A 16,716-nucleotide genomic window follows, 5' to 3' on the forward strand; every position below is an offset into this window, starting at 1 on the left:
AGACATCGCAGAATTCTACTTCCAACACAAATAATGGTGAATTAAAATCATGTTGAGTCACTTGACATAATTTTTTGTAGACATTCAATTGGATAATAAATGGAACGGATGCATTTCCAAACAGAACATCTGTCATTGTTAAGAGGTAATAGATACAATTGTGACTGGTGTTAATGGGAATCTGTAAAGTGTGTTGAGACTCATTGTAAAAACTTTACAATTAAGTAATCAACTTCAAAAAAAAATCTAGCGATTTGACATGAACTCTTACCGTCCAGGTGGCAGACTTGGCTGTGGAGGACTGCTGGAAGGAGACGTCGAAGGTGTGTGTCCCGGCGTAGTCTGTGTTGGAGGGGATAGCCGGGGAGGGGGACATGGCGTCGAAGGTGGAGCTGGGCTGGGCGTAGGGTGAAGGAGCTGACACGTTGTTCTGGACATGGTCGTTGTTGTAGGGACTGGTGGAGGTAGAGCCGCCATTTTGGATGTTCTGATCCATGCTGTTCAGCAGCCCCAGGTTGGTATACTGTGACTGGACAGACAGAGAGAACTTTAAATGACCGATTGTACACCAAGGTCCAATGGACAAAAATTCCACTTCCACTTTATCCCAAATCACGCCAAAATACACACAGAGGTTGGACAGGTTGGAACAGAGGGCAGCCATGTTACGGTGGACATGGAGTAGTTTTTAGGGGTTTAAGGGCCACAGAGCCTTGCTCAAGGGGCCAGGTTGTTGCACTGTGATTAGAGAGAGGTGAGAAGATGGGTGGGGGGGACACCAAACACAGGAATGTCTCCTAGAAATGACTCGTAACAGGAGAATGTTACAGCGTTTCAGTCTAGAGCTCACAGATCAATCTGAAACTCAATTTCCACAGATTGCAGATTTTTTTAAATTAATGTTTGAAGACAGATTACCCTTGGTTCATTGTCAACTGGTTAAATGAAAATGGTGGATCTGATCAAAGTGACAGAGTGGCTGAGGTGCTGAACTAGCCTTAAGGGACCAGCAGAGTTGTAGTTATGTGTCAACATGTCAGGTAACTTGTATTGGCTGACAGGGGCTAACAATGGCCAAACTCCCGGCCTTGTGTAAGATATGGTGGTGAGAAGAGCCCTTTTACATTTAACAAAAACAACAACAAAAAAACACGTTAAATTCGTATTTTCACATGTCGAGCTTAAATTTCACATGTATTAAAATGTAAAGTTCACATGTTAACACCACCTTGTCACCTCATGTGAATTTCAATTGCACATGTATTAAAATGTAAAGTTCACATGTTAACACCACCTTGTCACCTCATGTGAATTTCAATTGCACATGTAAAATGTGCCGTTTCACACGTTCACGTGAAAATCCGGTATGTAGTTTCACATGTGAAAAATCTCACATTCACATGTGGAATTGCAAGTTCACATGTAAAAAAACAAAAATCACATGTAAAAAAAAAGAAAAAAAAAATTAAATCACATTGATGAGATCTGAATTTGACATGTGGTAGTGAAATAGTGTTGTTCTCCTCACATGTGAAAAGGTGTTAACATGTTGCAGTAGCAATGTGTCCCCATGTGGAATTGCTAATTCTGTAAAAAAAGGTAACTTAGCCTACCTGAAAATAATACTTAAAGTGTGTTAAAAAAATAACGATTTCTTATTTTGGAGTTTTACCGCCTCTCGTCTTCATACTTGGTGACCGTTAGAAGAAGTGAAAAACACTGAGTAGTTAGCGATCCATGTCTCCTCATTTATCCTGTTTAACATGTTAAAATTACCACCGTCAGAGTTCATCCGTTAACAATCTTAAAATTACAGCTTCATTTGAGTAAATGTGATTAAAAATGTTTTACATCGTTAGACAGCTAAAGTTGACATTAAAGTGTGCAAAAAAGAAAGCACATGTGAAAGTGTAGCGGAGTCGTGATGGTTGTGCACGGTCACGTGACGAGGTAGCCCCACATGTGACTTAAACATGTGTGTTGGCCCTCTTGGCTGAACGGCCAGACAATCCCGCCAGCTACAAAAAGCATACGTGAAATTTATATCACACGAAAAATGTTGGGAAACCACATGTGAAACAGAAGTGTCTGTCTCTTTTTTCCCACACATGCCATTTTAAACATGATTTGTTCACGGCAAAAAAAGTCATGTGAAACTGCCCATAAGTAAACATTTCACTGTTAGCCTGCTTTTCTTTTTATAAAGCATGTGAGAAATAAAATGTGTGAAAACCAAGTGTCTGAGAGATATATATATATATATATTTTTTTTTAACCTGAAATTTGTTTATGTGATTTTTTTTGACACGTGTTTGTAAAACATGTGTTTGTTGTTGTTGTGAGGGGAGTCCCCCGCTGAGGGAGAAATACCGGTTTTCTTTCTGTAGGTCAACAGTATCTGGAAGAAGCCAAGATTATAATCTTCAAGCGTGTTTACTGAATGTTCTTATTGTTTCTTATCAGTAATATGAGCAATATTTATGGACTCGTATGTCAGCTGAGACATACTGTATAGTCTACAAACTTTTTTTAAAAAAATGAGAAATGTACCATCCTCCTGTGACCCCCGATCCCATAGTTTAAGAAACCCTGCTGTAGAAACACTGAAGCCGATGATGAAATTATTTTAAAATAGTTCTGTTAAAAAAAGGTAAAAACCAACGTGTTTCGGCCCATAGCCTTCATCAGGGGTTTTACCTTCCCTAATAAAAAGGTTATAAATAATGAATACTTATATACTGTAGATTAGAAACATAGTGTCTCCATCAACATGTCTAGTAAACAGAAAGTAACAAGAGTTCCTGATTAATTAAGCATTGTTTCCATTCTGGTAGACCCTCCATGTCAACCGACTAACCCCACCGCACATTCTGGTAGACCCTCCATGTCAACCGCCCCCCCGCACATTCTGGTAGACCCTCCATGTCAACCGCCCCCCCGCACATTCTGGTAGACCCTCCATGTCAACCGCCCCCCCGCACATTCTGGTAGACCCTCCATGTCAACCGCCCCCCCGCACATTCTGGTAGACCCTCCATGTCAACCGTCCCCCCGCACATTCTGGTAGACCCTCCATGTCAACCGCCCCCCCGCACATTCTGGTAGACCCTCCATGTCAACCGCCCCCCCGCACATTCTGGTAGACCCTCCATGTCAACCGCCCCCCCGCACATTCTGGTAGACCCTCCATGTCAACCGCCCCCCCGCACATTGACCTTGTATAAAAGCCTCGTTATTTTCTAAGTGTTACATTTCATTATATTTCTTACTTTAGTTTATTTTGGAAAAAACTTCTGAAATTATTTATTGAACTGCATTGTTGGTTAAGGGCTCGTAGGTTTCACTGTAAGGTCTACTACACCTGTTGTATTCAGCATTTCACTGTAAGGTCTACTACACCTGTTGTACTCAGCATTTCACTGTAAGGTCTACTACACCTGTTGTATTCAGCATTTCACTGTAAGGTCTACCTACACCTGTTGTATTCAGCATTTCACTGTAAGGTCTACTACACCTGTTGTATTCAGCATTTCACTGTAAGGTCTACTACACCTGTTGTATTCAGCATTTCACTGTAGGGTCTACTACACCTGTTGTATTCAGCATTTCACTGTAAGGTCTACCTACACCTGTTGTATTCAGGATTTCACTGTAAGGTCTACTACACCTGTTGTATTCAGCATTTCACTGTGAGGTCTACTACACCTGTTGTATTCAGCATTTCACTGTAAGATCTACTACACCTGTTGTATTCGGCATTTCACTGTAAGGTCTACTACACCTGTTGTATTCAGCATTTCACTGTAAGATCTACTACACCTGTTGTATTCGGCATTTCACTGTAAGGTCTACTACACCTGTTGTATTCAGCATTTCACTGTGAGGTCTACTACACCTGTTGTATTCAGCATTTCACTGTAAGGTCTACTACACCTGTTGTATTCAGCATTTCACTGTGAGGTCTACTACACCTGTTGTATTTGACACGTGACAAAATCTGATTTGATCAGCCTCCTCAGATCAATGGCTCCTTCCCAGTAATTTAGTTGAACAATGATACCACCGCCGCAGTACTGGGGAAACAGCTCCCCAGCTGAGGTGAGATTTCCCAACCTATTCTACAGTCCGCTTGTTGATCAGACTCAGATCTGTTTTCTTACCGGTATTTGAAGTCTATTATTATGGTTGTTAAATTTAGATTTATAGACTTTCCATACACAAAAATAGACACTATCTGCCAGTACAAGTAAACAGTTAACTGTAGCTACTACTGTATAAGAGAGCCAACATCTAGAGACTGAGGGGACAGGGTTCACACAGCCGGAGTAGCTTGACAATCAAAATGGCCACCTGTTGAGAGGAGGGAGAATGTTCCCTGGACCTCAGCCAGCTTCCTTCCTTTCCTCCCCATTCTGCTCCACGTTTCCCTCTCCCTCCCCCTTCTGCCTCCCCCCCTTCGATCTCCCTCCCTCCCTGCCTCTCCCCCTTCCCTCTCCCCAGCTCTATCCACTCTGTGCCACGTCTCCCTCCCTCCTTGCCCCCCCCTCCCAGCTCTATCCACTCTGCGCCACGTCTCCCTCTCCCTCCCTCCTTTCCCCCCCCTTCTGTCTCTCCCTCCCTCCCTGCCTCTCCCCCTTCCCTCTCCCTCCCTCCTCCCAGCTCTATCCACTCTGCGCCACGTCGCCCTCCCTCCTTGCCCCCCCTCCCTGCCTCCCCCCCTGCCTCCCCCCCTTCCCTCTCCCTCCCTCCCTCCCTCCTTCCAGCTCTATCCACTCTGCTCCTCCATTCCACTCCATTTATAAACTGCACATTCCAGTCCGAGGTGTCTCTTTAGACACCCATTAATCTCTGCAGGACAGACAGGCAGTCAAGGGCCCCTTGTTTATTTCAGGCTGCACGGTCCCCTGTCCCACACAGCTGTCCAGCACACGCCCTCCCACTCACATCACCAGGTGCTGCTTGCTGTGTGCCAGGTGACAAACACACACACACACACACACACACACACACACACACACACACACACACACACACACACACACACACACACACAGAAACACAGTATAACACTGAAACAGCACCTGAGGGAAGTCATCCCAGTTAACCTCAACCTAACACAGAAACAGCACCCGAGGGAAGTCAACCCAGCTAACCTCAACCTAACACAGAAACAGCACCCGAGGGAAGTCAACCCAGCTAACCTCAACCTAACACAGAAGCCGCCCCAGGGGAGATGCTTTAGGATTTGGGCCTGTGTTCCACCAGTCCGCTCAACCCCCTGGAAACAATGACACTGGGTCTCTGAAGAGCCTGTCCGGGTTAGACCGGGCAGGTGTCAGGAGACAAGTGTATTGTGAAGGGAACACACACACACACGAGAAGATATCTCCGTCCTGGAGAAAGCATACCCTCCATCCAACATACAGTAGGAGGTTTTCTCACGCCTGCACAGTGATACACACTCCTTCACAGTGATACACACTCCTTCACAGTGATACACACTCCTTCACAGTGATACACACTCCTTCACAGTGATACACACTCCTTCACAGTGATACACACTCCTTCACAGTGATACACACTCCTTCACAGTGATACACACTCATTCACAGTGATACACACTCCTTCACAGTGATACACACTCCTTCACAGTGATACACACGCCTTAACAGTGATACACACTCCTGCACAGTGATACACACTCCTGCACAGTGATACACACTCCTTCACAGTGATACACACGCCTTCACAGTGATACACACTCCTTCACAGTGATACACACTCCTTCACAGTGATACACACTCCTTCACAGTGATACACACTCCTTCACAGTGATACACACGCCTTAACAGCGATACACACTCCTTCACAGTGATACACACTCCTTCACAGTGATACACACTCCTTCACAGTGATACACACGCCTTAACAGTGATACACACTCCTTCACAGTGATACACACTCATTCACAGTGATACACACGCCTTAACAGTGATACACACTCCTTCACAGTGATACACACTCATTCACAGTGATACACACTCCTTCACAGTGATACACACTCCTTCACAGCGATAAACACGCCTTCACAGTGATACACACTCCTTCACAGTGATACACACTCCTTCACAGTGATACACACTCCTTCACAGTGATACACACGCCTTCACAGTGATACATTGACCAAGGTCTATTGACCAAGGTCCAAGTAGTGCACTATATAAAGGAATAAGGTGCCCATAGAACTGGCCAAAGTAGTAGACTATTTAGAGAATAGAGTGCCATTTGGGATTCATTCTGGGTGAAGGCAAGCCTGGTTAGGATCAGATCACTAGGCTAGATTAGCCTCATGCTAAAGGCTAGCCTGGTTAGGATCAGATCACTAGGCTAGATTAGCCTCAGGCTAAAGGTTAGCCTGGTTAGGATCAGATCACTAGGCTAGATTATCCTCAGGCTAAAGGCTAGCCTGGTTAGGATCAGATGGTCTAAGATACGCTTATTATGCTAACGACATCAGCTAGGGATTCATTCATCTTGGGTAACCCAGAACTAATCTTGCGTAATTGGTCGTATGCTTGATGAAGTTCTGGGTCTATACATGTTAAGAGAAGAGATGGAACGAGGATCCAGGGTTCTCCTTGGATGTCCCCTCCCCGTCCGAAAGACACTAAACCCCTGAGAAACTGTGATCTGTCCGAACCACTGGAACTAATGCTGCTCATTATCTCACGCACCCCGTTGTATCAGGACAGCTCTACGCTACCATTTATGTTAACATAGTCTGTCCACCAGAGATTAGGGACTAGTGTGTATCCTGGAACTTTGTGTGTGTGTGTGTGTGTGTGTGTGTGTGTGTGCACGCACACGCTAGTAGCTACCTGGCTACCTGGTGTTTTTAAATGAAAAGCCTGATGCCAGAGACCAGACATCAACGCCATTCAGGTGGAGAGTTGACAGGAGGTGGATGAGATGCCATGATGAGATTCACTTCATACCAGGACTATGGCCTAAGAGGTTCCACTTCATACCAGGACTATGGCCTAAGAGGTTCCACTTCATACCAGGACTATGGCCTAAGAGGTTCCACTTCCTACCAGGACTATGGCCTAAGAGGTTCCACTTCCTACCAGGACTAAGGCCTAAGAGGTTCCACTTCCTACCAGGACTATGGCCAAAGAGGTTCCACTTCATACCAGGACTATGGCCAAAGAGGTTCCACGTCATACCAGGACTATGGCCTAAGAGGTTTCACGTCATACCAGGACTATGGCCTAAGAGGTTCCACTTCATACCAGGACTATGGCCTAAGAGGTTCCACGTCATACCAGGACTATGGCCTAAGAGGTTCCACTTCTTACGTTCCCACCTTTTATTACATTCCAGGCTTGAATGAAAACATCATGGGAAGACAAAGGTAAATATGGATTCCAATTTGAAACAAGGGAACCACCTAAAGTCAGCTTGAATGTTTAACTGAGTGGAAGTGGAAGCTATCAACCCTTAAAAAGAGAGATATTCAGGCCCCTTCTTCCTCTTCCCTTTAAAATCAGGTCTGATTCCACTGCAATACAGCAGCCATTTAAATCACCCCTTTAGCTGCTCTTAAAAACAACCTTCCGTTTACAGCCCTGCTCCTCCTAGCCCTCTGAGGCCCAGCCCCTGGGGGCGGAGGTCAGGCAGAAACACAATGCACTCCTCCTAGCCCTCTGAGGCCCAGCCCCTGGGGGCGGAGGTCAGGCAGAAACACAATGCACGCCTCCTAGCCCTCTGAGGCCCAGCCCCTGGGGGCGGAGGTCAGGCAGAAACACAATGCACGCCTCCTAGCCCTCTGAGGCCCAGCCCCTGGGGGCGGAGGTCAGGCAGAAACACAATGCACTCCTCCTAGCCCTCTGAGGCCCAGCCCCTGGGGGCGGAGGTCAGGCAGAAACACAATGCACTCCTCCTAGCCCTCTGAGGCCCAGCCCCTGGGGGCGGAGGTCAGGCAGAAACACAATGCACTCCTCCTAGCCCTCTGAGGCCCAGCCCCTGGGGGCGGAGGTCAGGCAGAAACACAATGCACGCCTCCTAGCCCTCTGAGGCCCAGCCCCTGGGGGCGGAGGTCAGGCAGAAACACAATGCACTCCTCCTAGCCCTCTGAGGCCCAGCCCCTGGGGGCGGAGGTCAGGCAGAAACACAATGCACTCCTCCTAGCCCTCTGAGGCCCAGCCCCTGGGGGTGGAGGTCAGGCAGAAACACAATGCACGCACCCTCTTCCCTTTTATAGTCAACTCCTTTTGGCCATCAGTGCACTATATTACACCCTACATAGGAAATAAGAGTGACATTTGGGACGCACAAACACAATCAAAAAAGGCCTTGATGTCCTCAACAGCTTTTAATAAAGCTGGTGAAAAAGTTGCTGCTCAAATGGAAAGCAGTCTGTTCTGTTCCAGGTCTCTTGAGTTTTTCTTCGTCTAAAAGGCAGGCAGATTCTGGAGTCAACATTTCAGAATCTAAGCACCGGAGGGAAAACTAATTCCAAATGGTACCCTATTCCCTATGTAGTGCACTACTTTAGACCTTATTCCCTGTGTAGTGCACTACTTTAGACCCTATTCCCTATGTAGTGCACTACTTTAGACCCTATTACCTATGTAGTGCACTACTTTTGACCGGGGCCCCATAGGGTTGTCTGAGAGCCCATAGTGCTGTGGTTAAAAGTAGTGGACGAGGCCAGAGTGCTTGCTACCCTATTGACCTTCAGAGTGATAGCCTGTCGATTCCACAGGAGGATTCCAAATGATGTGAGTATGCAGAGACACACATATCAGAGATTCCTCAAATGCAAACAGCAGCAGCTCTCACTCAATAGTCAGCATCATTACTGCTTGTATTCATAGTGAATGTTGTATCATGACTATTTGGTTTGGCACATACTAGACACCTACTGTAGGATCTTAGCTTGATCACCCGGTTGGCCACCCTGTCGATGCAGGAAATGCTAACTTTAAAAACAAAATGTCAGACTTGATTTACCCTGACTAAAAATGTCAGACTTGATTTACCCTGACTAAAAATGTCAGACTTGATTTACCCTGACTAAAAAATTTATCAACCCCTATAAAAAATGTCCACGAATTATAATCCTCACAATAATTCCCATTTCCTGTTGCTGTAGGATTATTTTCCTGCTGGGAGAATCTGGTCAAATTAAGATTTTACATCTATGTGTATGTGCATTGACATTTTTTTGATTTGACAGTTTAAAAATAGTCTTATATTTAGTCCCACTCTCTCCATGAATCAGTTGCCATAGTTTTGGAACCATATGCATTTATATGGGCTATTTAGGATACGGGTTGGAACCAATCAGATTCATCTGAGATACAGTAGTCCCAATTCATTATTTGACGTGACCAAATATTAGGCTTACTTTAACTGGCAACATTTCCTCTCTGGTGAAAGTGATGCTGCTTATTCTATTGTTACTAACTCTTTACCACCAGGAGAAAGTTCAGAGACAGGGGAGGTCAATAAATCGGACCCCTACTCCTTGCAATAGCTTATAGCTATTACTATACAAGGCAGCATGAGGCAATTGATCACCTCAGAACTTTAAAACTGCCAATAAATGACAGGAACCAGAGGAGACCGTTGCCCCAGGGAGGAATAGAAGAGGACCTGGCCCTTAGACCTGGCCCGAGGGGAGAATACATTCCAGCCTCTCCTCTGACCTGCACTGTGGTCCCTGGGTCAGTCTGAAGGGTGTGGGTGGTCCCTGGGTCAGTCTGAAGGGTGGAGGTGGTCCCTGGGTCAGTCTGAAGGGTGGAGTTGGTCCCTGGGTCAGTCTGAAGGGTGTGGGTAGTCCCTGGGTCAGTCTGAAGGGTGGAGGTGGTCCCTGGGTCAGTTTGAAGGGTGAAGGTTGTCCCTGGGTCAGTCTGAAGGGTGTGGGTGGTCCCTGGGTCAGTCTGAAGGGTGTGGGTAGTCCCTGGGTCAGTCTGAAGGGTGGAGTTGGTCCCTGGGTCAGTCTGAAGGGTGGAGGTGGTCCCTGGGTCAGTCTGAAGGGTGGAGGTGGTCCCTGGGTCAGTCTGAAGGGTGGAGTTGGTCCCTGGGTCAGTCTGAAGGGTGGAGGTGGTCCCTGGGTCAGTCTGAAGGGTGGAGTTGGTCCCTGGGTCAGTCTGAAGGGTGGAGGTGGTCCTTGGGTCAGTCTGAAGGGTGAAGGTGGTCCCTGGGTCAGTCTGAAGGGTGGAGTTGGTCCCTGGGTCAGTCTGAAGGGTGGAGGTGGTTCCTGGGTCAGTCTGAAGGGTGGAGGTGGTCCCTAGGTCAGTCTGAAGGGTGAAGGTGGTCCCTGGGTCAGTCTGAAGGGTGGAGGTGGTCCCTGGGTCAGTCTGAAGGGTGAAGGTGGTCCCTGGGTCAGTCTGAAGGGTGGAGGTGGTTCCTGGGTCAGTCTGAAGGGTGGAGGTGGTCCCTAGGTCAGTCTGAAGGGTTGAGGTGGTCCCTGGGTCAGTCTGAAGTGTGAAGGTGGTCCCTGGGTCAGTCTGAAGGGGGGAGGTGGTCCCTGGGGTGAGGGGTGAGTGGTGTCTAGGGTGGGGGCATTAACAGCTCTAGCAGGGTGGACTGGAGGCCTAGAGCCACAAGAACAATAATACATCAGGGTAAAAGCCAACCCAAACATCTAGAGACCTCCCAGACCTCCCTTGCTGCATCTTGGGTAACTGTGCTTCAACAATAAGAAGAACGCTGAATCAAAAATGCCGTTCAAGGGAGGGTTGCTAGGAGGAAGCCTCTGCTGTCAAAAAAGAACCAAACTGCCCGTCTTAACTTTCTCGGAGACCACCTGGACAAACCTAAAAAAGGTTTCTGGAAGTCCATGGACTGACCTTTTTGGTCAATCAACATCGCTAAGTTTGACGAAAACCCAACACTGCCTACCACCAAAATAACCTTATCCCAACATTCCAGCATGGTGCTGGGAATGTCAAGATCTGGGGCTGCTTTTCCTCTAGATCTGGATGACTAGATCATTAAGGGAACCATGAATTCTTAGGTACACCAGGAGATTCTGGAACAGAACGTCATGCCATCAGTCAAGGAGCTAAAGCTGGGCCAAAAATGGATATTTCAACAAGACAACGAGCCAAAGAGCATTCAATCAAATCTACCAAAGAATGGCTCAGGAGAAAGAAGATTTGTGTTTTGGATTGGCCAAAGTCCTGCACCTAAATCCAATCGAGACGCTGTGGCAGGACCTGAAGCGGGAAGTTCATGCCAGACACCCCTCAAACCTCACTACAATTGGCTAAGTTCTGCAAGGAGGTGTGGTCAGAAACAGATGTCATAGACTGATTACTGGCTATAGGAGACGTTTGCTCCAAGTTGTCACTGCTAATGGAGGTGCTACAAGCTATTGACTAAAGGAGCTCAGATATTTTTGCACACATCAAATCTGAGTTTCTGTTAAATAAACCACCTTTGTTAAATAAACAATCAAAATATATTTTTATTTTTATGTCATTTACTTGGAATGTCTTTAGATAAGGATAAGGATTTTTATTTAAATATTTTCTAGCTAAAATAATGACCAGACCTGTAGGGTTCACAAACTTTCAAGCAGTACTGTATACCTGCTGGGGTGGGCAGAGCAGGTGATTGTATCTACAACAACACACCATTAAAGCAATTACGAGCGGGGACTAAAACAGCAGCGCCTGGCCCGCCCCATTCCTGATGTCCCTGGAGGCTCCCTGGAAAGATAAGAGGGAGGAACCTGATACTTTACCCAGAGTCTGCATCCTAAATGGCAGAATTAGTGCACTATGTAGGTAACAGGGGGATCTTTGGGACACAGCCTGAAGGGATATAGGTGGACAGAGAGAACTCCGCTCAGTAAACTTAAGAGTTGACCTGTCACACCTACAATCTGCCCCCTACAAATCTGAGAAGCCATCAGTGATCCTTACGGATCTGAGAAGCCATCAGTGATCCTTACGGATCTGAGAAGCCATCGGTGATCCTTACGGATCTGAGAAGCCATCAGTGATCCTTACGAATCTGAGAAGCCATCAGTGATCCTTACGGAGACGGCACGTTTGATACCAACTCCTTTTTATTTATAACTTCACAAAAGAAAAGTCCCCTACTTATCACCTGTTTAAAAACAGAATATGCATGACGGTTCATTCTTAAACTGTTAAATACATAAAAACACTTATATTTCAATCTCTTTACAAATTTAAAAAAAAATTGGATTTCCCCTGCCCCCATTCCAACTATCTTTTCAGAAGAAATCTGAGATTGTGAGAGCATTACAAACCAAACCTGTGGACCGTTGGGTTACCTGTCCCCAGATTAAAACCCACAGGAAGGGGGTTCAGAGGTCTCAGGTAAATCCTCTATCTACGGCCATCCACTGTGTGTGTTGATACCAGTCCTATACCAGCAGAGTAGAGCCGTCAGGTACTAGGTAGACAGACACCCTGAGCGCTAAGAATGGTGGGTTTTAGATTATCAACCAGACAGAGCTGTTTAGCTCTAACGGCCATCCTAGAAGGGGTGGAGAGTAGCAGATTGACACCAGGAGACTGTAGTCTTAACAGATAACATAATGGAACAAATAAAATAGGATTCTTTCTATGTTTAATGACATTAACACAGTTCAGAAGTGTTAATCTGCCCCCCCCCCCCCCATATGAGAAACTATGAATTCCAGAAATATAAAATATTCAGGGATACTAAATCAAATCAAATCAAATGTATTTATAAAGCCCTTCGTACATCAGCTGATATCTCAAAGTGCTGTACAGAAACCCAGCCTAAAACCCCAAACAGCAAGCAATGCAGGTGTAGAAGCACGGCCACTACAGAAATAACTGTACTTGTTCAAAGTAAAGTGATATTTGACACAAATGATCCAGAAATAGAACAGGATCATAAATAAACAAAAAGCCTGAATACTGAATATAATCACAGTGACTAGTTGTCGTCACCATTATCTGTTGTTGTCAACAGAAACAGAACTTTCTACTGTGTCACTTCTGTCTCGAAAACAATCATCTTTGGACGCATTTCCAGATGGTCATTTTAGAAGAGACCCTTATTTCACTCCCTCCTGTAATTCAAACCGCCAAAACAGCTTTAAAACCACACATTTCTGTTTCCCGTCAATTATATTTGGCTCCATTTTGGATAACCCCAAATAAGTTTAGAATGCATCAATCTAGCTTCATAATGTCACAAACATTTGACATTCTTTACCTGATTTCATTCAACCACCTGAACTATGGCACATTATTTCAGGCTATATTGTTTCCATGTAAAATTTACATTTTTCTGTTCCTTATACATCGTGAAAAGAGCACTGCTCTGCAAGGCTCATCAAATCCACCCATCAACCACCATTTTATCTTCTGTCTGGAAATGGAATCACAGGAATAATCTTTATCAAAGCCACAACTAGGCTTCTACACAATACCAATTCACACAATGTTACAGGATCATTTTGGGGAGATAAATCAGACATGATTTCTATTTTGATTCTGTTCTGTGTTTTTACAATTCAGCAGATAATCAAAATCAGTCTAAAATCCCAGAAAAGCAATACTATCCATTACATAATTACTGAACATTCACAGTCTTGTCAGATGAAGGTGAAAACACTGATGTAACTAGAACTATTGGAAATATAACTATTATAACTAGAACTATTGGAACTAGAACTATTATAATTAGAACTATTGGAACTAGAACTATTATAATTAGAACTATTATAATTAGAACAATTGGAACTAGAACTATTGGAATTAGATCTAATGGAACTAGAACTATTATAACTAGAACTATTGGAACTAGAACAATTATAATTAGAACTATTATAATTAGAACTATTGGAACTAGAACTATTGGAAATATAACTATTATAATTAGAACAATTGGAACTAGAACTATTGGAATTAGATCTAATGGAACTAGAACTATTATAACTAGAACTATTGGAACTAGAACAATTCTAATTAGAACTATTATAATTAGAACTATTGGAACTAGAACTATTGGAAATAGAACTATTATAACTAGAACTATTGGAACTAGAACTATTATAATTAGAACTATTATAATTAGAACTATTGGAACTAGAACTATTGGAAATAGAACTATTATAACTAGAACTATTGGAACTAGAACTATTATAATTATAACTATTATAATTAGAACTATTGGAACTAGAACTATTATAATTAGAACTATTATAATTAGAACAATTGGAACTAGAACTATTGGAATTAGATCTAATGGAACTAGAACTATTATAACTAGAACTATTGGAACTAGAACAATTCTAATTAGAACTATTGGAACTAAAACTATTATAATTAGAACTATTGGAACTAGAACTATTATAACTAGAACTATTGGAACTAGAACAATTCTAATTAGAACTATTATAATTAGAACTATTGGAACTAGAACTATTGGAAATAGAACTATTATAACTAGAACTATTGGAACTAGAACTATTATAATTAGAACTATTATAATTAGAACTATTGGAACTAGAACTATTGGAAATAGAACTATTATAACTAGAACTATTGGAACTAGAACTATTATAATTATAACTATTATAATTAGAACTATTGGAACTAGAACTATTATAATTAGAACTATTATAATTAGAACAATTGGAACTAGAACTATTGGAATTAGATCTAATGGAACTAGAACTATTATAACTAGAACTATTGGAACTAGAACAATTCTAATTAGAACTATTGGAACTAAAACTATTATAATTAGAACTATTGGAACTAGAACTATTATAATTAGAACTATTGGAACAGGAACTAATGGAAATATAACTATTATAATTAGAACTATTGGAACTAGAACTATTATAATTATAACTATTGGAACAGGAACTAATGGAAATATAACTATTATAATTAGAGCTATTGGAACAGGAACTAATGGAACTAGAACTATTATAATTAGAACTATCCATTCCACATCTCAACAGGACAGGGTAGCGGAGCAGAGCAGCCATTTCATATAGCACCTTTTCCTCTATTCAACAAACACTCCAGGTGTTGACATTCCCCTGCACACACACACACACACACACACACACACACACACACAACGCCACTAAATCGAAATGCAAACAAAGAGGAATCTGTCGCCAAAACACTCTGTTTGTGTGTGAGTGCCACAGACAGATTTAAAATGACCACTTATGGTTTTTAACTACTGAAACATATTCCTTTGTTAAATGAAGCTCTATACCGGCACTAAGCCCTAATCCGCCAATAACCTCAGAGCCCAAAACATATCAAACTGACTTCATGGGGTGAAATCTAACATATAAAAGTGGCAGTAACAGTCCTATTAGGTATTTCAGTTTGAGGCCTGACATCAAATATTCCATCTGTCCCACTACCATCAAAGCTCCATGGAGCCAAGGGGATGTTAGTGGTCCCTGATGCCCCAGTAGGACCCTCCTCCCTGGGCCTTACCTCGCTGTACGACGTGGGCGTCCCCGTCTCCAGATACAACATGTTGGCGCTGAGGTTTAGCAGTGCTGCTGCTGTGTGCTCCACTGACTCCAGGATGAATCTACACCTCTGGTCCCTGTCTCAGTCTGAATGAACGAGTGGCTATGAGGACTATGGATGACAACAGGACAGGACAAGCAGAGAGTCTCTATAGGAATCTATGGGAGGGAGATATATACCAGGGGGTGGGGGTGGGGGGGTAGGGAGGAGGAGGGATCTGAGGAGGTACCTGTCCAATACCTGGGGTGGTAAGTCCACACCCATCTCCCAGAGAAGCTCTCTGGTTCTCCTTGTGTCTCTCCCTAAAGACGCTCTGCAGCGATACACATTGTCAAACACATACAGTTCACTCAGTAGATTCCCTTCTTCTATCGTCAACATCAACACAGCCAGTAGAGTTAATACAAACTGCTTTCTGACAACTCACTGCTCTGTTCTACAGGACAATATGTCAACACAAATAGCTTTGAATATCCACATGGAGTATTACGTTCTAACGTCCTTAAAGGCTCTGAATGCTGAACTGACCTGCTGTTGGAAACCTGGAAGTGTAGCCTGTAGAGGCTAAACAACATGTCTGATGTATTGGCTGGAAGTGTAGCCTGTAGAGGCTAAACAACATGTCTAAAGTATTGGCTGGAAGTGTAGCCTGTAGAGGCTAAACAACATGTATGATGTATTGGATGTTAGCTGGAAGTGTAGCCTGTAGAGGCTAAACAACATGTCTGATGTATTGGCTGGAAGTGTAGCCTGTAGAGGCTAAACAACATGTCTGATGTATTGGCTGGAAGTGTAGCCTGTAGAGGCTAAACAACATGTCTGATGTATTGGCTGGAAGTGTAGCCTGTAGAGGCTAAACAACATGTCTGATGTATTGGCTGGAAGTGTAGCCTGTAGAGGCTAAACAACATGTCTGATGTATTGGATGTTAGCTGGAAGTGTAGCCTGTAGAGGCTAAACAACATGTCTGATGTATTGGATGTTAGCTGGAAGTGTAGCCTGTAGAGGCTAAACAACATGTCTGATGTATTGGATGTTAGCTGGAAGTGTAGCCTGTAGAGGCTAAACAACATGTCTGATGTATTGGATGTTAGCTGGAAGTGTAGCCTGTAGAGGCTAAACAACATGTCTGATGTATTAGCTGGAAGTGTAGCCTGTAGAGGCTAAACAACATGTCTGATGTATTGGA

At 43.9% G+C, this 16,716-nt stretch overlaps 1 protein-coding gene across 7 annotated transcripts in view; it reads right to left on the reverse strand.

Moving 5' to 3' along the window:
* The window catches only part of tp63 (tumor protein p63), a 128,075-nt gene that overhangs the window by 50,632 nt on the left and 60,727 nt on the right, over positions 1–16,716 (reverse strand). For 6 of the 7 annotated variants that reach the window (XR_005052171.1, XM_036980419.1, XM_036980330.1 and 3 more), the window contains exon 4: positions 272–529. Coding sequence is in view for 6 of the 7 variants with exons in the window: in XM_036980419.1 (XP_036836314.1) it covers positions 272–529 (258 nt within the window). In the remaining variant the exon portion in view is untranslated. Of the gene's footprint in view, positions 1–271; positions 530–15,488; positions 15,661–16,716 lie in introns of those variants that run through there. The other variant, XM_036980462.1, reaches the window with a different exon arrangement.

Source organism: Oncorhynchus mykiss, chromosome 1 (genome assembly GCF_013265735.2).
Source record: "Oncorhynchus mykiss isolate Arlee chromosome 1, USDA_OmykA_1.1, whole genome shotgun sequence".
Lineage (NCBI taxonomy): Eukaryota > Metazoa > Chordata > Actinopteri > Salmoniformes > Salmonidae > Oncorhynchus > Oncorhynchus mykiss.